Below are 25,472 nucleotides of genomic sequence, written 5' to 3'. Positions count from 1 at the left end.
TTACACAGAGTCCTGAAGAGAACTATGTTTTTTTTTATCTTAATTGATATAAATTCCAGCTCTTCCAACTATTGTATTGATCTGTGCTTCCTGAAACAAAAATGGTCATCAATAATTCATATCTCACCAAGAATGAACACCTAATTTCAAGAAACAAAATGAACCCCATACTAAGAAAGGAACTGATATACATCTGGGGCCACAAAAGACTAATTTGAGAGGCATGTGGATGTGGTACCATAAAATTGATCATCTTTAATAATCATGAGACCAGAGACCCTTGAAGCGTGTGCCATTAAGCGTACACCAAGGAGAGAGGGTGTAAGTGAACTCAGCAAAATGGTCTTTAAGTAGAACTTTTAAAATCACATCCAAAAGAAACATAAAAATTTCGTTCTTCGATTCAAATAAGACATTAAATCTCACAAGTCTCAAAGGTTCTTCTGTACACACACTTGCTAAGGTTCAGCGCAGCCCAATAGATCACATTCAGATACTTTGCAACTAAAGACCTCAAGGCCCAGAAAAGTGAAACTATTTAAGATGACAGAATGATTACACAGAGTACCAACTGGAGATTTTGAAAACAGGAAACCAAGGATTTTGACTCTCAGTTCATATTCAAGTCCCTAAGATACACAAATAAAAACAAAGGAAACTGCAGTCTGAAAGACTGTCATCTCTTTGGTTATCTCATGAAAGACCTCAGGGTAGATGATTGCATTTGGGCTCTTGATTTTCAACTCCCTACTTTACCCTAAGCCCTAGTGTCCCATTTTCTAAAGCACCCCAGGAAAGTTGTTAACTGCCATAGTTTGAGAAGCTCACTTTTTTCCAAGGAAATGTACTTGGACTTGGTCTTCTTTGAGCCCTCATCTGTCTTCCCATGTTCTTCTACAGGTCACATGTCTTCCCCCTTGAGAGCACTCTGAACAGTCACAAGCTCTCTTCCATGTGACAGTCTTGCCCAGTCTTATCTTCTCTAATCTTTTCTTCTTCAGGATTGACATTCCCAGGTCCTTCTACCATTCTACTGTGACACCACTGTGTGGTCCCTCACTGCCACCTCCCCCTGTCCACCCCAGGTCACTTCTCTGAATTCTCCCTCCATCTAAGACCGTCACAAAACATGCCCCCCCGCTCAATAAAATAGATTGTAACACAGGAAGAGTGGATCAGTAAGCTGAACGGGGCTACCACCTTTCTTAACGTAGAAAATATACTTTCATTTATGTGGTATAAGTCAAATTGGCTTCTTTGGCAACTAAATCACACAGCAACTCACATGTCACTTGGTGGTGACCACTTAGGCTTTTCCAAACATACTGGGCTATAGAACCCAAGTGCAGAACTTAGAACCATTCGCAATAAATGCTATCTTCGGTTGCTTGCAACTTGTTACAACTGTTCTCAGTCCCAGCAAATAGCTTACTCGTGGAAAATTTTATCTTCCTCCACGTCTATTTCTTTATTCAATTCAAAAGAAATATACTCAACACCTTGCACTGAATGAGATACAGTCCCGAGTAAGATATACCCTTTGCCACCAAGCAACGTAAAAATCTAGAAGTGGAAAGACATATTAACAATAACACAAGATATAAAGTTTGCAAAATGTAATATCCACAAAGACAGGCACATTTTGTTCACTGCCAAAGCTCCATCTCCTATAATAGTGCCTGCCATATCACAGACCCTTATAAGCGTTTATTCAATGACAAAATAAATGACAGAAAGTTCTAAAGGATTTCAGTCAAGGGAGGGATCACATGTAGCTGATGCTGAAGGTAGCTTTTAGACTGGGTCCTGAAAGATTTCTACAAACTGAGAAAAGAGAAGGGAATTTTAAAAGCAAAGAATGAACATAAGCAATGGCATATCCAGACACTTGTGATTCCTATTTCCTGATTAGGAACAGAGGTACTTTATTGTGGGAGATCAGACTGGAACGCTGAGTTGAGGCAAGATAGTATAAGACTCAGGCACAGGTTAAGGAGTTGAAACACCGTGTACAAGGCATAGAGCATCTATTCCCCCAGCTTCTCCCACAATTGTGAAGATCTAAAAATTCCTTACCCCGTAACACTCACAGTGACTCGGCTTCCCTGATACAAAGGAAAAGGGCTGTAAAAAGCACAAGGAGAAAAGAAGATATACAGACTGCCAACAAACACATGAAAGAATGCTCAACATCATTAATCATTAGAGAAATGCAAATGAAAACTACAATGAGATATCATCTCACACCAGTCAGAATGGCCATCATCAAAAAATGTAGAAACAATAAATGCTGGAGAGGGTGTGGAGAAAAGCGAACACTCTTGCACTGCTGGTGGGAATGTGAATTGGTAGAGCCACTATGGAGAACGGTATGGAGGTTCCTTAAAAAACTACAAATAAAACTACCATATGACTCAGCAATCCCACTACTGGGCATATACCCTGAGAAAACCATAATTCAAAAAGAGTCATGTACCAAAATGTTCATTGCAGCTCTATTTACAATAGCCAGGACATGGAAATAACCTAAGTGTCCATCATCGGATGAATGGATAAAGAAGATGTGGCACATATATACAATGGAATATTACTCAGCCATAAAAAGAAACGAAATTGAGCTATTTGTAATGAGGTGGATGGATCTAGAGTCTGTCATACAGAGTGAAGTAAGTCAGAAAGAGAAAGACAAATACCGTATGCTAACACATATATATGGAATCTAAGAAAATAAAATGTCACGAAGAACCTAGTGGTAAGACGGGAATAAAGACACAGACCTACTAGAGAATGGACATGAGGATGTGGGGAGGGGGAAGGGTAAGCTGGGACAAACTGAGAAAGTGGCATGGACATGTGTACACTACCAAACGTGAAATGGATAGCTAGTGGGAGGCAGCCGCATAGCACAGGGAGATCAGCTTGGTGCTTTGTGACCACCTAGAGGGGTGGGATGGGGAGGGTGGGAGGGAGGGAGACGCAAGAGAGAAGAGATATGGGAACATATGTATATGTATAGCTGATTCATTTTGTTGTAGAGCAGAGGCTGACACACCATTGTGGAGCAATGATACTCCAATAAAGATGTAAAAAAAAAAAAGCACAAGGAGACATAGAAGATGAATAAACCAGTTTTTGCAGTGCTTGTAAAAGAAGACATAGGAGGGAGTTAATAAAAAGCCTTAACAAGAGGAGAGGCAATAGAAACGGAAAGAAAAGAATGGCTGTAAAAAACACCTTGAAGGTAAATGGGCAGTGAATAGTGACCTTGGATGAAGAAAGCAAACGAGGCATCCAAGATGACTCCAGGAGCTCTATCCTCAGTGAATGATGATGTCACTGAGAGAAATGGCAAAATCGGTTAGTCCAAGGGATGAGTTTGATCGTAGTGACCGTGCTCTCTCAGAGGGCCATCTGGATGAAGATGCTGAACAAGCAGTTGAAAAAAAGGATTTTCTGGAAAGAAACAGGGACTGAGAGGATAGATCCAGGAGTCATCCACAGATGAGAGTTAAAACTGGCAGAAGCAGATCAGATAGCACTAAGTACAAAACTCTGAAAAATGATTGCATTTGAAGGATAAAAAGAGAAAGTTATGTAGAAAGGAGACAAAGAGCAGTAGAAAAATATTCAGAACAGCACACTGTCGGATGAACCAAGAAGTGCGTCTTAAGAAAGATGAAACAGTCTATAATAATGATAATAATCGTGATAATAAAAATATAGCTACAAACAATGTTTACCAGTGAGGAGCCAAGTACTTTGCACGCATCACCTCACTGAATTGTCACAGCACCTTCTGAGTCATTTTCCCCATTTTTACAGATGAAATCAAGCCTTAAAGAGGTTAGTAAATGACTAACAACAGTTCCCACCGAGAGGGAATAGCAGAGCCTGTACTTAAATCCAGGTCATCTGACTTGAGAGCCCAAGTTCCTGACCACTACACATACAGACGGCCTCCTTTCATCAAAAGACAAAGAGGGAGGAAAGGCCTCTGACTCGGTGACCAGGTCCATTGAGAGCCATCTCGGCAGACAGATTGGGACAGAGGGCACATTCTGAAAGGTTGCAAAGTGAGTGGGTAGCAAAGAAGTCATGAAAGCAAGTATAAAAATCTGCACATGAAAGGAAGGAAAGAGAGTGTGCTAAGTAAATAGGTCTAGGCAATAAAATTGTTTTGTTTTTTAAGGGTGAGAAGGCTTAGCATAGTTTATCAATTCTGGGCCTGTCTTTGTAAATAAAGTTTTATTGGAACAGCCACACTCACTCATGAAGATATTGTCTATGGCTGCTTTTGCTCTACAATAGCACAGCTGAGTAGTTGCAACAGAGACCATACAGGCTGTAAAGCCTATTTACTGTTTGGTTTTTTATAGAAGAAGTTTGCTAACTCTTGATTAAGAGGGTTTATAAGATGGAAAAGAAGCGATCAAAAGCAGAGGTGGAATGTTGAGTCATGTGAAGGTCAGAGGTGGAGTGTCGTCATGTGAAGGTCTTTCCTAAACAAAGCCCAGAGACAAAAACAAATATGTGAACAATTATGAGACTGCAATGTTTCACTGAAACATATTTTAATCCCTCAGTGTCACCCGGAAATGATGACTGGCTATGCGGTTGGCAGAAGTAGTCACAGAGGGTCTATTCTTTCTGTGTTCCTATTTCTGGAAACTTCAATAAGAAGTTTCAATAAGAAGGAGATAAATCTCTCCTAAGGTGACTGAAACAATTAAAGTCTGAAAACTGCTAATCATCATGTCCTAAGAAATCCCTAAAGCAAAAAGGTGGCAGTATACCTACTACATAATGACTCAAATAATTCAGAATGATTTATTCACCCATGCAGAATGAAACATCTGTATATGCCTCCTGTGTATAATTTCCTCTTGATTGAGAAGATGAAACCTACTTTTAAGAATTAGCATTAAAGGTTGTGGCAGTAATTTTTTTGGATGAGCAAAACCCCTGTAAATGAGGAAAAAAGTTAAAAGGATATTGTATTAAGAAAAGCCTGCATTATGGTAGCTCATAAAGGAACCCAAGGCAAAGGTTCAGTGTAAGATTTTAGCACTCTCATTGCTTTTAGTGTTAAACACTAAAACCAGGAAATAACAGTAAACCATAAAGTACTAAAGGCTAATATTGGTCTGCTGCAGGAAAACAATTTAAGGCACTGGTAAGGTCAAAATAATGTTTTCCTTCTCAAAACTCCCTGTTACTTCACTAATATTCATAATTACTGTTTTTCTTTTTCTCAACACATATCGCTTTATTTTTCCTTATATAAATAATACATGCTTACTGTAAAGCATTCAAACAATACTGTGAAGTATAAGAGAATAAAAATCACCTAATCACAGCACCTGAGAGAACCATCATTAACATTTTGGTGAACACTTTTCACAAATCTCTATGTATATCTATGCAGTCATCCATATAATTTTACCTACTTAAATATTACACACAACTCATTTATTATGGACATCGTTCCTTCATTCTCTTTTAAGAAAAAAGAACAACAAAAAATTAAAATGACACTCCATCCCAAAGCAGTAAAATACATATTCTTTTCAAGAGCACATGGAACGTGCTCCAGGATAGATCACATGCTGGGCCACAAAACAATTCTCAATATATTTAAGAAGATTGAAATCATACCAAGCATCTTTTCTGATCAGTATAAGACTAGAAATCAACTACAAGAAAAAAAGTGCAAAACCACAAACATGTGGAGGCTAAACAATATGCAACTAAACAACCAATGGATCATTGAAGAAGTCAAAGAGGAAATCAAAAAACACCTGTAGACAAATGAAAATGGAAACACAATGATCCAAAATCTATGGGACGCAGCAAAAGCAGTTCTAAGAGGGTTGTTTATAGCAATACAAGCCTATCCTGGGAAATAAGAACAATCTCAAATAAATAACATAACTCTGCACCTAAAGGAACTCAAAAAAGGAGAACAAACAAAACCAAAGTTAGTAGAAGGAAAGAAATCCTAAAGATCAGAGCGGAAATAAAAGAAATAGAGACTAAAAAAAAAAAAAAATAGAAAAGATTAATGAAGCTAAGAGCTGGTTCTTTGAAAATATCAACAAAACTGATAAACCTTTAGCCAGACTAATCAAGGAAAAAGAGAGAGAGGGCTCAAATAAATAAATCAGAAATGAAAGAGAAGTTACAAGTGACATTACAGAAATACAAACAATAAGAGATTACTACAAATATACACCAATAAAATGAACAACCTAGAAGAAATAAATTCCTAGAAACATACAATCTCCCATGACTGAATCAGTAAGAAATAAAAAATATGAATAGACCAATTACCAGTAATGAAATGAAATCAGTAATAAAAAAAAAATTCCCAACAAACAAAAGTCCAGGACCAGATGGCTTCACAGGTGAATTCTACCAAATACTGAGAGAAGACTTGACACTTACCCTTCTCAAAGTATACCAAAAAATTGAAGAGGAAGAAACACTTCCAAAGTCATTCTATGAGATGAGTGTTACCCTGATGCCAAAACCAAAGACACCACAAAAAATTAAAATGACATCTGCCCAAGGTAAGAAAATAGAACAAACCATACAAAATGGTCTCAAATGACAAAACTTTCCCTACCAGTCAGTTCCTCTCAATCTGCTGAAATAAACATTTTTGAAAACCCTGTTTTAATTCTTTTGGTGGCTTCTATTTTAACTTTAAATAGATTTACATCTGTATTTTTTATTTATGAATTATAGAATATAGATTATTCCATGAAACAAAAAGTAAAAATTTAGTATACTTATACTACCACTCACCTTTCTCCCTCTTCAACTCCGAATTTTAATTAGTTTCATTACTTTTACATTAAAATTTCCAACATGTAAATTTTTTAGTGTAGCAATAATTAGGTGTTCCCTTCCTGTCTAAGTTGATATTAAAATTTTAAGTCCACTAAAATGCAGGTATAGAATTATGATTATGGGATTCATAGAGAAAGATATGTAATCCTGTATCTTTTAATTCTGCAGCTCAAAGCAGATTTTCCCAAAGTGGCAACTTTTTAAAGCTTTCTTTCAGCTCTTATAACTTCTATGATTTCGTTTCTGGTTCAGTTTCTTATTTATACCTCGTATTGTATACTTTCTTGTTTTTCTTTGTTACGCTGGAGAATTTCCTCAAAAAGCCTTTTTTCATATGGAATACTGGGGGTAAAATTTCTGGGTCCATGTCTGAGTACAGTTTTAGTCTGCCCTCGCATCTGTTTGATAAAATGACTAGATATAGAATTCTTGGTCCAAAACAAATCTCCCTCTGAACCTCATTTGTTTCTAGTAATTGAGACTGATGCTAAGAATTGGTTCCAGTTTCCTTGTAAGATAGCCTGTTTATTCTGTCTGGAACTCTTTAAGATGTTTTTTCTTTATTCTCGGTGTTCTGACGAGGTGTGGGCCTTTACCCATTCATCCATATCAATTTCAGTAGGTCAACCCCAAGATTCATATGAAATGCTTTTCTATTATTTTCTCTTTTTTAACTTTTTCTATTATGTCTCTTTTTAAATTTCAAGGTTCCTATTAGAAGGCTATTGGTCACTTTTAATCTCTTCATGATTCTGACTTACTTTTCTCTCATATATTTTATCTGTCTTTTTACTGCATGTTTTAAGATTTTCTCTTGTTTTCTACCAGAGAAACAGCTTAATTTGTGCCCTATTGGTTAATTTAAATCTATATTACAGTTTTCATATTTTCAACCGTTAAGCATTGTTTCTTATTCTCTGATTATTCTTTTTCATAGCAACTCATTCCTATTTTATGGATATAATATTGTCTCAATTCCTTCTGAACTTACTTATTACAATATTGTTTTAAAGTCCTCTGCTGTACTCTGAATTATCTGAGCTCAGTTCTTTGGTTTATCTTCTTCTTTCTTTGACATCCTATAGGTTTTCCTCAAATACCTTATGTTCCTTGGTTTTGGTTAACATTTTTGGAGGAAAACATTCCATATTTTTTTATTCTAAAGTTGGGTAGAGAGAAGAGGAATGAAGTAAAAAACAGTTTAGTTTCTCTTCAGCACTTGTGTTAATTAACATTCAACAAATTCTTAATTATTCAGAAGAATCTGGGAATTTGTTTCCTACTCATAGAAGTGAGAGGGAGTAGAAGAAAAAGAATAGGATGTCTCCAAAGTAGCAAATTTGATTACCCGCAGACTTTTATCATCTGTAATCCAGGGTTCCTAATAGTTGTATATAAATCTAAGATACACCTTACTGACAATCTTAAAAGGCAGAAATCATCAACAATGAAAAATGCATATTTAGCATTTCTAAACTCTACTTAACATTTGTTGTCATTTTCAGAAACAGGTTCTTACTGCCCCATTGGGAATGAGTCAAACGATAAAAATCCTTGGTCCCTGGTTCTTTAAAGGGTCAGTTCAGCATGTGTAGGAGGAGGAACTGTCACTGGGAGAAGACTGGCACCTTCTTACCTGCTGCGTGGTGCTGGTGACAATGCCCTGCTGTAGGCGGTAGGCCTGCTCTTGAAGGTATTTTCTAGTCTCGTGATTCCGGAGCAGATAGTTTTCTATCTGGAAATTAAGCACATGTCTCTCTCAAGAACACATTTCGACTCAGCAGAGAGTAAAATCATAAGTGCAACAGCCAGTTGCTAAACTGAAGACCCAAGCAACTAATTCACACATCCTGCCAGGGCCTTGACCCCACAAAACGTATGAGATGGGGAAACTGGCTATTGTCGTGATGCATTATGGGTGTTTTTAGTTAGAAATTTCACTCGCAGGTAACCAGGGTAATTTTTATGTGACTCAGTAGTTGACAAAGATGAGCAAGTGTTTAATTGCCTGCAGGGTTAGAGACCCCTTTTAGTGACTTCTCATCACTTTCCTGTACACGATCGCAATCTTTCTCTCTCACAAATTTTTAACCACTAAACAGTTCAGAAGCTAAATAAATACCCCTACAGTGTATGGATGGTCCTTTCTGAACCCCTTGGCCTTATCCACCAGCACTCAGAAAATTCTTTATTTTAAGGGAAAAAGGGAGAAAATAGGTACAAAATTGGAAGGATACAGGCTGGTACAACTCAAAACCATATACCAATTTCCTTAATCCACCAGGTTTACATGTTTTCTCAAAAACAGGAATGCTTTTAGCAAAATTACCAAAAATAAGAAAATGGATTTCTACAGAAAATGAGAAATCTTGAAGTTGCTTGACAATCTATATTTTTATACATAGACAATGTTTTATGAAAAATTCAAACATACAAATGATAACTAGATTGAAATAAAGAATTGAAGAAGAACAATATACAATGGATATATAATACATTGAAAAATGTAAACTATTGATTATAATGAATACCTATTAATGTGTTTTTTTAAAGAATGATTGAGATGATTAAGTATGCCATCTATTTTTTTTCAGTTGTTGTTTTTATTTGTTTTCATAATGCAACTTAACCATTTGGCTTCTAATTTGTCACTACAGTTCCCTGGTTAAGAATTTCTAGTAACTGTGAGGCTTTCAGGATTATTACATTTTCATTTTCATTTTGCATATGCTAAAATGACTAGTACTTAATGCCAATTAGGAATAATTAAAATATAGGCTATAATTATTATCATCCTTGGAAACCATAAAGCAGAACAAAATGTACCATTCTACTAAACATAAATGAAGATATTATAAAAAAAGATCCCTGAAACGAAGCATCATTAAAGTGACACATTAATACCATGACATTATATTACATTAATTTTCTCTTGCTGCTTCCCAAGAAGTCATCTCTTTCCAAGGTGACATTACCATCAAGGTAGAATGTCTTTGCTAAAAAAAGATTCTGCCTAGAATATGACAGGCACACTGCCACCCAGCTTTGGGTGATTTTGTTTTGTTCTTTTACATTTGGCCTCGTTAAGCCCTGGCCATGGGCCAGTTCTGAGAGCAGCTCGTTTATTCAGGAGGCTCAGCTCACACACAGGCAGTGCACCCAAGGCTGGCCCATGCGCTTCCAGGCCTTCCCCAGGTGCACCAACAGTGCTTCACAGACTGAGCCCGGAGGGAATATTTTAGAAAAAAAAATAAAATTCAAAGCTCATTTCTAAAAGCTAGTGCAAGGGGAAGGAAGAAAAACAATGCTTAAGTGTCTTTCATAACGGTGAAGGTTATTTGCTGAAAGTATTTGCATCTGGAAAGTTTACAAGGTAAACTTTCCTTCTGTGCACCATTAGAGACCAAGACAGAGAACCAGGACAGGACACGGGCCTGACTCAGGTCAAAAGGAAAGAGGAAGAGCCGAAAGTGTCATTAATCACATTTGCCAGTACCCCTGGGCAGCAGTGACCTGGGAGACAGTCTACAGTCAGTCAGACATCTTCAGTCTCATTGCTGAAAATAGCAGCAGCACAGAGGGCAAAAAAATTCTGTTTTAATAAAGGAATCTTATATTTAAAAAAAATAAAGATTGAGTATAGAATCACAATATTGTTTTTCAGTAGAGTAAAATTAAAGAGCCATAATTCTTCCAGAGGACAGTTCTGTTAAAATGAAAACTTGAGGGGCTTCCCTGGTGGCACAGTAGTTGAGAGTCCGCCTGCCGATGCAGGGGACACGGGTTCGTGCCCCGGTCCGGGAAGATCCCACATGCCGCGGAGCGGCTGGGCCCGTGAGCCATGGCCGCTGAGCCTCCGCGTCCGGAGCCTGTGCTCCACAACGGGAGAGGCCACAACAGTGAGCAGGCCCGCGTACCGCAAAAAAGAAAAAAAGAAAAAAAAGAAAACTTGAATATACAAGAGCATAGTTAAATACTATAGCGAAAAAAAAACAATAAATATGAGCTTTAAAGTCACCAATTTTCATTTAAAAAAAGACACAACTTTTATAATTAATATATTTGTATACTCTGCATTTGCTCTTTGTTTCTTCTTTTAACCTCCCCTCTTTTTCTGCCTTCTCTGGTTTTAAGTATTGTATATGATTGCACTTTTCTCTCCTTTCTTAGAATATTAAGTATACTTCTTTATAAATATTTTAGTGGTTTCCCTAGTGTCTGCAATATACATTTACAATTCATCCAACTCCTCTTTCAAATAACACTGCAGTTGTCCCTTGAACAAACAGGTTTGAACTGCACAGGTCTGCTTATAAGTGGATATTTTTCAGTAGTAAATACTACAGCATACATGGTCCATGGTTGGTTGAATCCATGGATGAAGACAAGAAGGGCCAACTATAAGGTATACTCAGATTAAGCCCCATGCTGTCCACAGGTCAACTGTATACCGTTTCACAAATAGTGCAGGTACAGGTACATTATAAGGGAGTATCACCAATTTCTCCCTTTCACCCCTTGTAACACTGCTGTCTTAGAAAGTATTTCTTCTTTATTTTTGAAGGAAAATATTGCTAGATACAGAATTCTAGGTTGCTGGGGTTTTTTTCAACACTTTAAATAAATATTTCACTCTACTTTCTTCTTGCTTGCATGCTTTGTGACTCAAAGTCTGATGTAATTCTTACCCTTATTTCTCAATATGTAAGGTATATTTTTCCTCTGGCTTCCTTCAAGATTTTCTCTGTCTTTGGTTTTCTGCAGTTTGAATATGATATGCCTACACATCATTTTTTTTTTGCGGGGGAGGCGGTATTTATCCCGCTTGGTGTTCTCTGAGATCCCTGGATCTGTGGTTTGATGTCTGTCATTAATTTTGGAAAACTGTCAGTCATTATTACTTCAGACATTTCTTCTGTTCTTTTCTCTTTCTTCTCCTTCTGGTATTCCCATTACCAGGATGTTCAATGTTTTGTAATTGTCCCATAGTTCTGGGATCTTCTGTTCTTTTTTTCCCCCTATTCTTTTTCTCCTCTTTGCATTTCAATCTGGGAAGTTTCTACTGACATATCTTCAAGGTCAATGATTCCTTCCTCAGCTGTGTCCAGTCCACTGATGAGCTCATAAAAGGCATTTTTTTGCTTGTTACAGCATTTCTGATCTCTAGCATTCCCTTTCGATTTTTTTTTAGAGTTCCTGTCTCTCTGCTTTTATTACCTATCTGTTCTTGCTTTTTTTTTTTTTTTTTTACTTTTTCCATTAGAGCCCTTAACATATTTGATCACAGTTATTTTAAATTACCTGTCTGAAAATTCTAAAATCTGTGTCATATCTGAGTCCGGTTCTGATGTTTGTCTCTTCATACTGTGTTTTTTCTTGTCTTTTAGCTTGCCTTGTAATTTTTTGTTGAAAGCCAGATATCATGTAGCTAGTAATAGGAACTGAGGTAATCATTCTTTTAATGTGAGGCTTTTATGTTCATCTGGCTAGAAGCTGAGTTGTGTTGAATGTCTGCTGTAACTGTATATGCCAGTTAATTTCTTCTATTGACCTTGTTTATGTCTCCCCTGCTGTTTTGGGGTTTCCCTAGAAATGCCTCCTTAAATAAAGTGTCTTACAGCTTTGCTTAGTTGTAATTCAGTGTTATTATAATTGATTTGTGATGGAAGTATAATACGGAGGGGAAGCATTCTATATAATCATATGATTAAATTTAGGCTTTTTTTTTTTTTTTTTTTTTAAACCAGGCCTGAGTCCCTGGACTGTGACCTTCAGAAGTGTTTCTTGGCCTTTTTTTTTTTCCTCCCTTATGTGCAACAGGAAGGCTGGAAGGGCTGCAGTGGTCTAACTGTTTTCTACTAGGTCAGATAAGGCTCTGGTAGAATAGTTTCTCTTGAGGGTAGGCCTTTGTTATGGAGAACAGCATGCTCTGAGTGTATTTCAAAATGGTTACTTTTTCCCTTCCCCCTGCCAGAAACAGGAGTGAATTATTCTCCTCCAATCTTCACTGTGATAACTTGGGTTCTTGTAACTAAAACCCATGCAAAGGTCAGGGCCTCCCTAAGACTAAGCACCTAGGAGTATTTAGCTTCTTTTTTTTTTTTTTTTTTTTTAAGCTCTTAAACTAGTCCACACTAAGCCTCCAGCAATTCATCAATTACTGTTTAAGCATTCCTCTGAGTTACCAGCTCCATTAGCTTCTGCCCCTGGTAAGCTTTGATTCTCTGTGATTCTCTGTATTACCATCTCTCCAGTTTCCAGGGTGACAGTTTGCCTTGTAACCTCAATTCTCTGGCAGACCTAAGAAAAGTCACTGATTTTCTGTTTGTTAAGCTTTTTTTTTTCTTGTTGTGAGGATGGCAATGATGACTTCCAAACTCTTTACATGTCTAATCTGAAACCAGAAACCTTGTTTCTGTAGAATATGTCTTTTGTTATAAGCTGACTAATATCCTTTAGGAAAGTGTAAAGATATCGAACATTTGTATATTGCTTTACCGTCTACAAACTGCTTTTCACACATGCTTTTCACCACCTCATTTGATCCTCATGGACACCTTAGGTAAATTACTTAATCACTCTGTCCTTCAGTTTTCTTATCTGTAAAATGAGCATATAATAGAACCTACCTCATGGGTTTGTTTTAAAGATGACATATGTTAATTTATGTAAATCATTTAAAATAGTGTCAGGCACCCAGTATAAACTATATGCTAAGTGTCAGCTAAATACAGTTATTGTGTAGCTTTATTTTTTATGTAGATGGAGAAACTAAAGTTCAGAAAAATTAAATACATACTGAATTTACAACGCTGGGAAGAGTTTGATTTAGTCAGATCTTCTGAATCCAAACCTTAGATGGCTTCTTTTGCTACACCACAGCTTCCTCTCCCCTCCACTCCCAACCTTACTCCCTTTAATTCACTGAATGTCTAAAGAACATCCAAGCATGCATGCCAGGTACTGCACTAGCTTCTGAGAATAAAACAAGATGAAAAATATAGGCTCTGCCTTCAAAGAGCTCACAGTCGCTGGGAGGAAAAAAAAAAGAGGCAGGTAACTTAAAACAATGTCACAAGGCCAGTGACAGAGAGAACCACAGGAAATTGTGAGAAGACCACCTACCTAGCAGGGAAAAGGAACTCCAAGAAGTCTTCCTGGATGAACTGACCCTTGATTTCAATCTCAACAGATATGCACAGTAGTGGGGAAAGCACGAGTATCATCTAGAGTCCAGCAGTGATTCTCAAATGTTACAATCATCAGGACAACTCAGAAAAACACAGATGGCTAAGTCCCACCCCAGTTTCAGGGGCCCAAGAATGTGCATTTCTAACAAGTTCCCTGAGGTAGAGCAAAACAAAGACTAAGGGTTGGTAAGAGATGAAATTGGCGGTGAATAGGAGGCAGATCCTGGGCAGAAATTCATGATAAGTTAAGGAGATGAGGCTTTATCCTAAAAGCCACCAGGAGGAATGGATTGAACGTTTTAGTCTGATCAACTTCACCATGAAGGAAGATGGCTATTTTTGACTGCAGCATGGAAAACAGACAAGAGAATGTAATCATCCTGGTGAGAGAGGATGAGGTTTGAATAAAGGCATGTTATAGGAATAGAGGGAAGGAGAGTTAATGAAGAGATTTATGCGCTAGAATCAGTAAACTTGGTGACTGATTGGCTACAGAAGATATAGAGGGAAAAAAGTCAAGCTTAGGAGATTGGACAGAGGGTGGTACCACCAGATGAAAGAACAAAGAGGGAAGAAAGATTTAGAAGATTTCCCAAATAACATCATAATAAAGGTGGAGCAGGCTTCCTCAGATGGGAAATATTTGAGCACATCTAAAAGTAGAGAGAAAGGTAGCCATAACCATAGAACGAGAAGGATGAAGATATGAAAGTGCGAGGGAATGACTCACAGGGCAAGTTTCCAGCACAGGGCAGAGATGTTGGGGTCAAAGGCACTGAAGATGGCTGGGCTTTGAAGGGGAAGGTACCCATCATCCTCTGGGGTTGCCAGAAAGGAGGTGGGCATGGGTGTGGATTCAGACACACTTATAGACAAAGGTGGTAAAGCGAGATCTCAATAATGCCCTACATTTCTCGATGAAGAAGGAAGGGAAGGCTCTAGCTGTTGAGGATGAAGGGGATGAAGGTTGTGCTAGCTGTCATTCACTTGTACACATTCTCCAATGGACGAAGAGGGAGGTATCCATGCCTAAGTCTGGCACGTTGATGCTGTAAGAATGTTATTTTACTCCATTTAAATTTCATGACAAGTTCTAGTCTTTATTTTATTCCTCCCCCAGTCATGCATTATGCCAGTCATGATCCTAAGAATACAAGCTAATGTGAAAAAAGCTTTGTAAAAGACAAAGCACTGTTCGTATGTTCAGAATGTATTATTCACACAATTCCACTCCAATGTGAATTTATTATAATTAAGTTACTGATCCTTCAATACCTTCTGCAGAGCCTCTTCTGTTTTTTCAGGGTTTGTTTTTAAGGCTTGAGAAGCATCATACATAGGAATTGGCATAAATCTCAACGTGTAGTTCCTAGAAAAAGGAGAAAATGGTATGTTTATTTGAAAATAACTTCCTATTATCTTAGTTCAGCACCCTTTTAAAATCTGAAAAGAGTCGCCAGAGTGTCTTAGAAAATTCTAAACTACCGGACCATCTTAGGCCCCTTGACTGCAGGTAGGTGGTCCTACCACCTGTGCGACACCACAAGTGACCTCGTCGATTCACGCTGTCTACAAAACCTACGCAACTTGAAGGAATCTGGTTTTGTTGTTTTGCTTTCAGTTTTCAGTTACAGTAAGGACAGGATTTTCAAATTGGAACTGGAGAGATGGTCTGAGAGAAAGGCTGGGAAAAAAGTCCAGCATCAACTGGCTACTTGGATTTTAGTCACCAACAGATCTGAAGGTAACTTGATTACCACAGTGACAACGTGACAGACAGACCCGGAACAGTAGAGGAAAACCCCAGAATAGAACCAAAACATTTGCTCGCCAAGCCAAGGATGTGAGCATCCACAAAAACCATCTGTTCAGGCTCTGGGTTCCTTTAAATAACCAAGTCCAAGACCAGTGACTGTCTTTAGAAAACCTTCTTGCTGGCTCAACCACCTGACCTCTGCAGGGCCTGGCAGTGGGCACCCCAGATCAGCCCGAGTGCCCCAGGCTCTAGACACCAAGTAAAGCAACTGTGGAACTCTGGGTCTATGTAATACCTCACACGGCTGTTGCCCGGCTGATGAGACACAAGAATGCAAGGGTGAGTCATTTTTGCGTGAGAACTCTAGATCCGCACTCTGGCCTGTGTTCCTGAACTTGCTACGAAGTGCTGTGTGTCTGGATGAACACTCACACCTGCTCCCCTACCACAAACTCTAGACCTGGAGATGCCTCCTCTCTCCCAACCAAAATGCATCTGTTTCTACAAGACACTCAGGAAGAATGACCCTGTGGGCCACGTGTTGGCAACCGGTACCTAGGCATCCCACAGCTGGCTTGTTTCAGGTCTCTCAACAACAAGCAGCATTCATGGTGGAACTCTTATGGACAGTCAGGTGGCTTCTACTGGAAGAATAAATTAACAACTCATTCCTAAAATAGGTACTAATAATGAAGAAATAATAAAGAAAATAAACAGTCATCTTAATAAAAGCAGCCAATCTGGATGGTTACCTAATGGGAAAAAAAAAACTATTGTTCTTCATCCAGTCCAACTGACAAGATGGCTTAAAGTAAAATAATCAGCAAAGACAACGCTGTTATTTCTATAACTTTAATTTTTACCTTAGCTTTGAGCAAAATTGCTTTTGTTTGACTTAAGAGGAACCAGCCAACTGAAATTAACAGATAATACGTCTCTTTTCGCAGCCTTGAAGCTTTTCTTTTCCCTCATCCACTTTTCATCATGCTTCAGACCAGTGTGGTTTATTTAAACCAAATGTGATTTCACACCATTGGCATCTTGTAGCACAGAGTACGTAACAGACTGTGATCAGGGAGTTCTACTTTCAATCTGGAAACGTGGAGTGTTGAGGCTGCATCCTCTTGGCTTCTCACAAAGACCTGCCTGGGCTGGCAGTCTGCAACATCATTAGAGTGGCAGCTGTGCTGTGAGCACCCAAATGCAGCAATCTGTAAATATATGTTTCCATTCAAAGGTTCTGTGTGCAATGGGTGTAATTACAGGAGGTTCTGCAGTCACAGAAGTCTCCCGGCAGAAGTGGCCATGACGACTGATGGCATAAGCTGCCTTATCCATGTTTAGCGATGGCTGGTGGTGGCAGCAACTTTGACTTCCTGGCTAAAGGAGAACCACGGGATTTAGAACTGAAGCCACTTAGAGATAATTTACTGTGATTTCTCACTTTATAAAAGAAAAATTCATCAATGAGGTGAAATGATCATAGGCTCAAGATCATAGGCTTATTGGTGACAGAGCTGGGGACTGAATGGAGGGCTCCTAATTCCAGGTCTAGGCTTTTATCCAGGTCATCATGTTGGGCATGACAGCTCCACCTGAGGGGCCGTGCATGCAGGAAAACACAGAATAATGAGCACCCCCTCCCCCTCCTAAAAGGCCCAACTTCTATGCTACTGGCCCCTAATTTCCCTCCTACATTTTGTAACCTGTCGTTTTTAATGCTATAAATCTGCTTTGATCATTTCTACCATTAGAATACAATAGGAGGATTGAAAAGCTCAGAAAGAACCAGATTTCTAGCATTTTTTTCAGCCACATTTGTATTCTTCTTTCCTCATTTAGTTTACTGGGAAAGTAAATTTGACAATAAATAATAGTTGCAGACTTTAGTTACGAAGGTAATTTTAAAAAAGCCTTTTACAGGAATGAGACCAGTGAGCCCTGGTCTTGCCATTTCCTCAATTTCATTTTTATTTTCTGGACCTCAGCTTTCTTCTCACCACTGGATTCAGAGTTGTCATCCTGGGCAAAAAAAGTGAGATCCAGTGGAAGGAGATTTAAAACCACAAGGAGAAAGAAGCAAGGTGACCGCTGTGTAGCACCCTCCACCCCACCCCCCTGCAACCATGATCTTGTGTGTTCTGTGGAATAAGCATCTCTGCTCTCATTTTATTGATGAAGAAACTCACACCAGAGGAAAGTCAACGTCTTCCTACGTCCCATGGCTGGTTAGCAGGAGACTAATCAGACCCAGATCTTCTGATTCCCAATCTACTGCTACTTGTATTACCCCACAGAGACACAAACACCATTGGTTCTTTTCTATTTTTCTAGACAGAAGTCCTAAGTAAAACTTACTTTTCCATAGCAACAGCTATATCTTGAAAGCCTTGGGCAGTAATGTTGTTCTTGTCCCATATAACAGTCCTGTTTAGAAACCAAATCACATAAATGATCAGATACTTAAGAATGGAGGAAATGATTCTCCCATTGCAGATAAATCTCTTATAGGCAACACTGTCTAGGTATTTTAGTACAATGAGCAAGGAATAATGTTCAGCTTTGTTTCAAACAAAGCAAGGATGAGCATTTCCCCCAACATTAGATTCCAAAGCCATTCTCTGCTCAAGTACTATGAAAAAAACCATACTTAAAAGCAACAGCACACACATTAACTTACCACTAAGTCACCTAATGCTTTGCTAGCCAGAAAGCCCTATTTCCCTGATATTCTCCCAACAGATTCTCCCAACAGCATTCTAGTATTCAAGTCTGAGGCTGAAGTGATTTATACAAGAGGCTAAACAGTCTCATGTCCAACAGAAAGAATTCCAGATACTGAGACTTTTTTCTCTTCTAAACAACTAGAGGGACAAAGTGGTCATATTTTCTGACATTTCATCACTGCCCTGACGTGATATGATCAGCAGTCCCAGCAACTGAGTTTACTCTGCTGATAAAGCCCCAGTTACTCTAGGAGGTGGTTTACTTTTTAAATACAAAATCTATTTTGGAAGAAAAGTACGACTTTCCTTTCAGAATGTGAATACTTCGGAAGTATTGTAGGATTTGTCGATTCACCTGACACATGAAATGCCTTTTATTTGTCTGAACGCTCCCAGGCTCACAACCTCTGATTGCTTTCTTTCTCTTCCTAACCTCAACGACCTTCTTCACGTACACACTGACCTTCAAAGAAACTGCGGCAGATTTTCACTTTTGCCTTCAGTTTAGACGGAAGGTGCGGGCTCTGCCTTGCACTGGGAAGTAAGGGAAACAGCCAGAAAAAGCCCTCGAGGAGCACTGTGAATTATTAACTCTTCCTTCACCAGACTGCCGGGCTAGGTAGCAACTGGGTCTCTCTGAACGATGGATGGTAAACATGGTTACCAGATAACTAGTCCCTAAGAGAAGTGGTTACTGCATAGCTCATCCTTAAGAAAAGCCATGCTTGGGAAGCACTACGGATGAAAACCACTGAACAGAAGAGTTAGCATCCAGTACAAACTTGCCTTTGACACAGTGGACTTCATGGATCCCTTGGGTTTTAGGTCTTTATGTCGCAGGAGTGGGAAGGGAAGATAAGACGCTGGGCTCACAACCAAGTACAGGGAAGCCCCTCGTGTTATTCCTCCAGTCTTCCCAGCTCTGCCCCCAAACCCCTCCTCTGCTGCCCCCTGCCTTTCCGGACACATCAGTCAGCTGCCAATGCTGCTGTGAAATGGGAAACTGCGATGGTTCTCAGCCGGGTTTACCTCATAGTGGAAATCTTTAAGACAGCAGTTTGAAGGAATGACTGTGTCTAAATTTGGGAACACCCTCCTCCATATTTTGAAAAAAGACTTGAAGCTGTCGCTTCTGCTCCCCAGCTGGTCGCCTGGGAAACTCAGGCCTCACACGAACACAGCCGGCCCCCCCCAGTGGTTGCTGGGTCAGACCCTCTTCCAGACCTCCCTTTGAACCAGCATCCACTCCTCGGGGCCGAGGGCCCGGCCTGCGTACCTGAGCTTGGTGTTGATCTGCAGCGCTTTGGCCAGCATCTTTGCCCCCATGTCCCCCATGCCATTCCCACTGATGTCCACTGTGGTCAGGGAGGTGTTGCTTCCCAGGGCATTGATGATGATGGTGACCTCGTTCTTGAGTTTCGAGTCAGCCAGGGACAAGGACTGCAGAGGCTGTGGAGGGAACACCAGGCAGCGCTCACACAGTGTTGTCAGAGCTGCTGCCGCTCGCTGGGACCCACTTCATGGAGAACCATCAGGGGAGGGACCCACCGCACAAACACAAAGTGCCTCATTTGGAAACTTCTGGCCAAAAGACACTGATGAATGGGACCTGAAGGTTCTGGACCCTTGGAGTCAAACATGAAGAGCTTGTGTCTTAATGTTGAATATCAGCCACCTCTCTTCTAAGGGAAGCTGTGGAAAGATACCCAGAGTGGCGGATGCCAGCTCTTCTGAAGTGGAGGATGGGAGGAAAGAAATAAAAATACTACACAGAAACGTCTGCACTTCAGTATGGCAACACTATCCCTTGACCCATTTTATTTCTATGCAAGGTAGAAGGACGTCTTAAAATACTAGTAGAGGAATACTAGTACTAAATTACTAGAAGTAGTAAATGCAAAATAAAACCCAGCCAAGATCAATAATAACTGACATTTATTGAACACTTAACCACTATTTAAGCTTTTTACATATATTTACTCATTTAATCCTCCCAGTAACCCAATACTTAGGTATTATTATATTAGGTATTGTTATCCCTACTTCTCAAGTAAGAAACAAAAGGTTAAGTGATTCAACCAAGGTCACACAGAAAGTAGCTGAACAGGAACCGGACAGACTGGTTACAGATTTTGTGTTTTCGGCTCCTACACAACATTGCCCTTATTGGCTTATCCTAGATCTTTTTGATCCTCACTCTTAGCTTTGTCTTATAAGATCCAATCAAAAGACACACTTACAATTTAAAAACAAAAAGTCAAATGTGTGTGACCTTTTCATTACTGTAAGCTGTGTGGTGAACCCAAGCCAATCCACTCACTGTCTATTTAAACCAGAGACTGAGAGCCCTCTGCCTGGAGGCATGTTTTGTTTGGCCTACAGAGTATCTGACCCAAAAAAAAAAAAAAAAAAAAAAAAAAAAGAATGGGCTCCCTACTTACACCCAGCTCACACGTGTTTATGTCACCTTCCTAGCCCTGTGGGTATTTAAATTGCAATCCCTGATTACAGCCATAACTGAATTAATGAGGTGGTGCGAATTCCAGGACTTAAGCCAAGGTTGCTCTAAAAGTCAGAACTAAGACTTCTCCAGGGGATTTGGATGCCTTCTGGGTTGCCTGCGGTGGTCTACACTGGCCCAGCCGTATTCAACAACTGTACATGCTAACTCCATGAGCAGTTCGGACATTACAGGAGATGGATGCTGGAAGCAGCTTCTAGGATCATCTATGACCAGGTTCCATGGTGGCCCGTGGGACTGGGGTTCTTGAGATGTGCCTAGGTGGTCTGTAGGACCCCCGCACAAATCGTGGGGTGTATTCGTGGCCACTTAACCACTGAACATGGACTTCTAATAGAACACCTGTTCCAGGCACATCTGCCAAAAGGCTCAGGAGGCAGAATGAGAGTGTTGACAGTTTCAAGACTCGTATGTCCACAAACTGGCATTATGCATTTGGTTCTACTTTTCCCGACTGATTGTCCTTATTGTCCAAATTTGACCATGTTTTCTAAACGTAATACATCTATGGTAAAATCAAAAGGTAATATTATATAAATTAGAATCAAATTTCTTAAGGTTAAATGGCATAGTGAGTGCTAAGTCAATTAAAACCTCAGCCCAAAAGCCTGCATAATCTTAGACTCAGGCAGGTTTAGGGAGGGAGCTTCAATTTTCTTAAGAGTCTACGTTCCAGTAGATAGAAAAAAAAAACTCAACGAAAAATGCTTCAGACTCAGAAAACTTCATGTTTTAAATGAAAACATAAGCAATGCTGCGTTAATAAAAAGCTGTAATCGCATCTCCCATCATTTCAATAAGCTCTATTCAATGCCTACAAAAATGACACATTACAGCTTCTTCCTCATACTGGAAAACTGCCAAGTCTCCAAGCTGGAGAGCACCAATTCCAGTACTATATTCAAACCCTAATACACCCCAGTTAACACTTAAAAGTAATAGGCAGAGGCATTAATGCGAACAGAACAGCCGGAATTGCATGCATATTTATAAGGTCATCCCTTCCTGATTTACTGCACTGCCAGGTAACATTACTATTTGAAATCTTACTATTCCTGTTCATAGCTGAACACGCCTAATCTGACAATCTGTCTCCTTGCTACAGGGACTCCCAGGACAAACACATACTGTTGTATTGTTCACAACACAGGTTTGTATGTAATACTTCAGAACAAGAGTCCCTGTCATCTTGGCCCCTCAGTGTTACCGTCCCTCGAATCTGGGAGCAGCAGCCTGACAACCACTGTCTAGAGCTGAAGGTGACACGGGAGCCCGTGCGTCTAGCTTGTCCAAGGGAACATACTGTGCAATATCGGGAGAATGAAGTATTCTACACGCTGTCTAAGAATAAGCTCTACAGACACAAGGTCAGAATGTAAAAAGCAAAGAGTTTACTTTTTATATGTAGAAACCTTTAAAAAAATAAAACCGAAAAATGAGCCCAATGGCGCCAGTTATGTGGAATTTTTATAGTCACAAGACTGAACTCCTAATCATTTTAAATAGTTTTGCACATTACTGATTCAGAAGTAGAAAAAGAATAAAAAGAATGTAATTACTTATTGAAAAAGCCACCTACTTTTCTGTGACATGAACATAAAAGGCTTTTCACTGTACATTATTCGCGGCAACTTTTCAAATTTATAACAGAGTTCACATTTTTGTAGCAGACTTTACCATCTGCGAATATGTTTTTAGGTGTACTTTAAATATCAAGATTATCTTTGAGTAAGAGACTTTGAAAATTATAGGAACAGAGTTTGAAGACCCTCGTGTAATAAGCAAAACATAAAATTAAGAAATATATTTTTCATAACATATAAATTTTCCTGAAATATGTGCTAAGGAACAAATATTTGGGAATGATTATTAAATATGATTCTGCAGGGCTTCCCTGGTGGCGCAGTGGTTGAGAGTCCGCCTGCCCATGCAGGGGACGTGGGTTCGTGCCCCGGTCCGGGAAGATCCCACATGCCGCGGAGCGGCTGGGCCCGTGAGCCATGGCTGCTGAGCCTGCGTGTCCGGAGCCTGTGCTCTGCAACGGGAGAGGCCACAGCAGGGAGAGGCCTGTGTACCGCAAAAAAAAAAAAAAAAAAATATATATATATATATGATTCTGCAATACTGGCTTCCCCAACCTTTTAAAACTGGGCCAGTACTAGGAAATCAAAATCTCAAATACAGCAGGGTGGTATAAAGTCAAATTAAATATGTAAAACAAACTGCATGATTCTGAAAAGTGTAAATTACATTCTAATTATGCCTCTAACTTTAATAACCCAGTATAAGAGTACAAAATATGGGGTTTATTAGCAAATGAGGACAAAGAGAAGTGTCTGAATTCAATTAAATAATAATGAGTTTCATTTCTAGTCCACAGGTTGGAAATTATATCCACACAATGAAGAGGCAGGACAACAGAATTTTCTCCTGCCCTGCAGGTCAGAGCTCCACAAAGAGATGTGGGCAAGGGTAAGCAAGGAAAAGTACCCGTCTCCATCTCTCCTGACTGCATGGCTTCCTCCAAAAATTTAGCTTACAGTTATAGTAGAATTTGCTATAACCCTGTGTGAATTCAAAATGGGAAATGATACTTTTTGCTTTTAAAGATTTTTTTTTTTTTGATGTGGACCATTTTTAAAGTCTTTATTGAATATGTCACAATATTGCTTCTGTTTTATGTTTTGGTTTTTTGGCCGCGAGGCATGTGGGATCTTAGTTCCCCCACCAGGGATTGAACCTGCACCCCCTGCACTGGAAGGCAATGTCTTAACCACTGGACTGCCAGGGAAGTCCCGAAATGATACTTTTTTTAAATGTGACATATCTCACATGATTAATACAGGAAATCACTCTTATAACCTACAAAAGTAGCTATCACCAAACATGAATAATATGAATCTTCATTATACAAATTGATTTGGATTTTAGGAACCATAAAAGCTCTTTGGTGGCTGAATAGGACTAAGATAGGAAAGGGACAAAATCTTAAAGAGCATCAGTAAAATATAAGATGTGATGCACCAGGTTTAAATGAAAGGAATTAATGGTAGAGCGCTTCTCACTTTGTCCATAAAATATCTTCCTTTATCCTAATGCATTTCTAAGGGCAGCCAAATAGGATACTATGTGAAATTAAATTTCTTTACCCTGAACCGAGTCTTAGCCAGGAACAACTAAAGGGAATTAAAATAGAAGAAGGATTATTAGAGCTCTAGACACAATTTAAGATGGGGGACAACTTTCTTAGTCTCTTGTAATTCTGCATAATTACCAGATGAAATTCAAATTAGCAACATGATGCTTCTCAACATGATAGAAGGTTATAAAGTCAACGAGAGAGTAAAAATTCACACTTGCAGATTAGTGTATTAGCTGAAGCTAGGAAGTAGTAAGGCTTACTAAAAGATGGGCTTAGGAGTCAATGTACACGTCTTTTCATCTATCAGTTACAATCTTCCTTTAATTAGTGATAAGCTGAATAAAGTGAAAGTAGGTAAATTTTAAGTACACTCTAAAACTGTACTAAAGCATAAATATTTATTGCACTTAAAAACAATAACAATAGAAAATGTATACAGAGATAAAATTATCTGAAAGCGTATCTGCATTAACCCAGCAGACATAACTCGTAAGGACAGCAACAAACGGCAGATTTTAGGCAAGAGTGTTAAAAATAATACTCACTGATTCTTCATCTTGAATCATCTGTACTAAGTTGTCCAACACAGGTGTCAGATTTCTAAAGAGATTTTAAAGATGTGGACAGTGGAATCAAATCAAAAGCTTTCAGGAGGCTGGTTATTTTCATCATTGTCATATAAAAAATGCAAAACTCTTACTTGGATTTCATATTATTAAAATTTTTGCCTAACGCCAGGTGTTGTATGGATCTGTTTTTACTGAGCCACACTATTAAGGTAGATAGGTCAGATTCTAAACCTGGAAAGAATCAGAGTAAATGGAGAATCAACACACATGTGGATAAACAAATTCTCAGGTGCAGCACAATTAAACAAAGGTGCAAGGCAGTGGATGACTTTCTGTACTGTCCCGAGAGTCCTGAGATGCTAATCCTTTTTCCCCCAACCCCCCGCCAAAGGTACTCTGTGTCCTCTTATTTCACAGGGATAAACTCATTCTCCACAAAGACTTACCTAAATCTCTTATGCAATCAGTGGCTAAATAAAGTCAACAAGGAATGGGGAGGCATGAGAGCAGAAAATTTCATCTCTCCCCATCCCTTTGTGAAAGAAGATTCTGACATACTGTTCACTGGGAGGTAACCGCAGTTAAAGTTGTCTATGCAAATTCATACTGCATTCTTGTCTATGCAAGTTCATACGCACATGTTAATGTAACCAGTAGAAATAAAGCTAATGAAACAAGTTTCTGAATAAATAAACAAGACCTCAATTTTATTACCA

At 39.1% G+C, this 25,472-nt stretch overlaps 1 protein-coding gene across 1 annotated transcript in view; it reads right to left on the bottom strand.

The window, feature by feature from the left end:
- Window positions 1-25,472, bottom strand: part of CARMIL1 (capping protein regulator and myosin 1 linker 1) — a gene marked incomplete at its 5' end in the record, with an annotated part of 315,787 nt that overhangs the window by 74,405 nt on the left and 215,910 nt on the right. Inside the window, 6 exons of the mRNA XM_082664795.1 lie at window positions 8,489-8,587; window positions 15,318-15,411; window positions 18,157-18,225; window positions 19,801-19,973; window positions 24,733-24,787; window positions 24,888-24,987. Of these exons, the coding sequence (XP_082520921.1) occupies window positions 8,489-8,587; window positions 15,318-15,411; window positions 18,157-18,225; window positions 19,801-19,973; window positions 24,733-24,787; window positions 24,888-24,987 (590 nt within the window). The remainder of the gene's footprint in view (window positions 1-8,488; window positions 8,588-15,317; window positions 15,412-18,156; window positions 18,226-19,800; window positions 19,974-24,732; window positions 24,788-24,887; window positions 24,988-25,472) is intronic.

The sequence above is a fragment of the Grampus griseus genome (assembly GCF_964374135.1).
Source record: "Grampus griseus genome assembly, chromosome: 10".
NCBI lineage: Eukaryota > Metazoa > Chordata > Mammalia > Artiodactyla > Delphinidae > Grampus > Grampus griseus.
The sequence above is the reverse complement of the archived record's forward strand: the minus strand, read 5'-3'. Positions and strand labels throughout refer to the sequence as shown.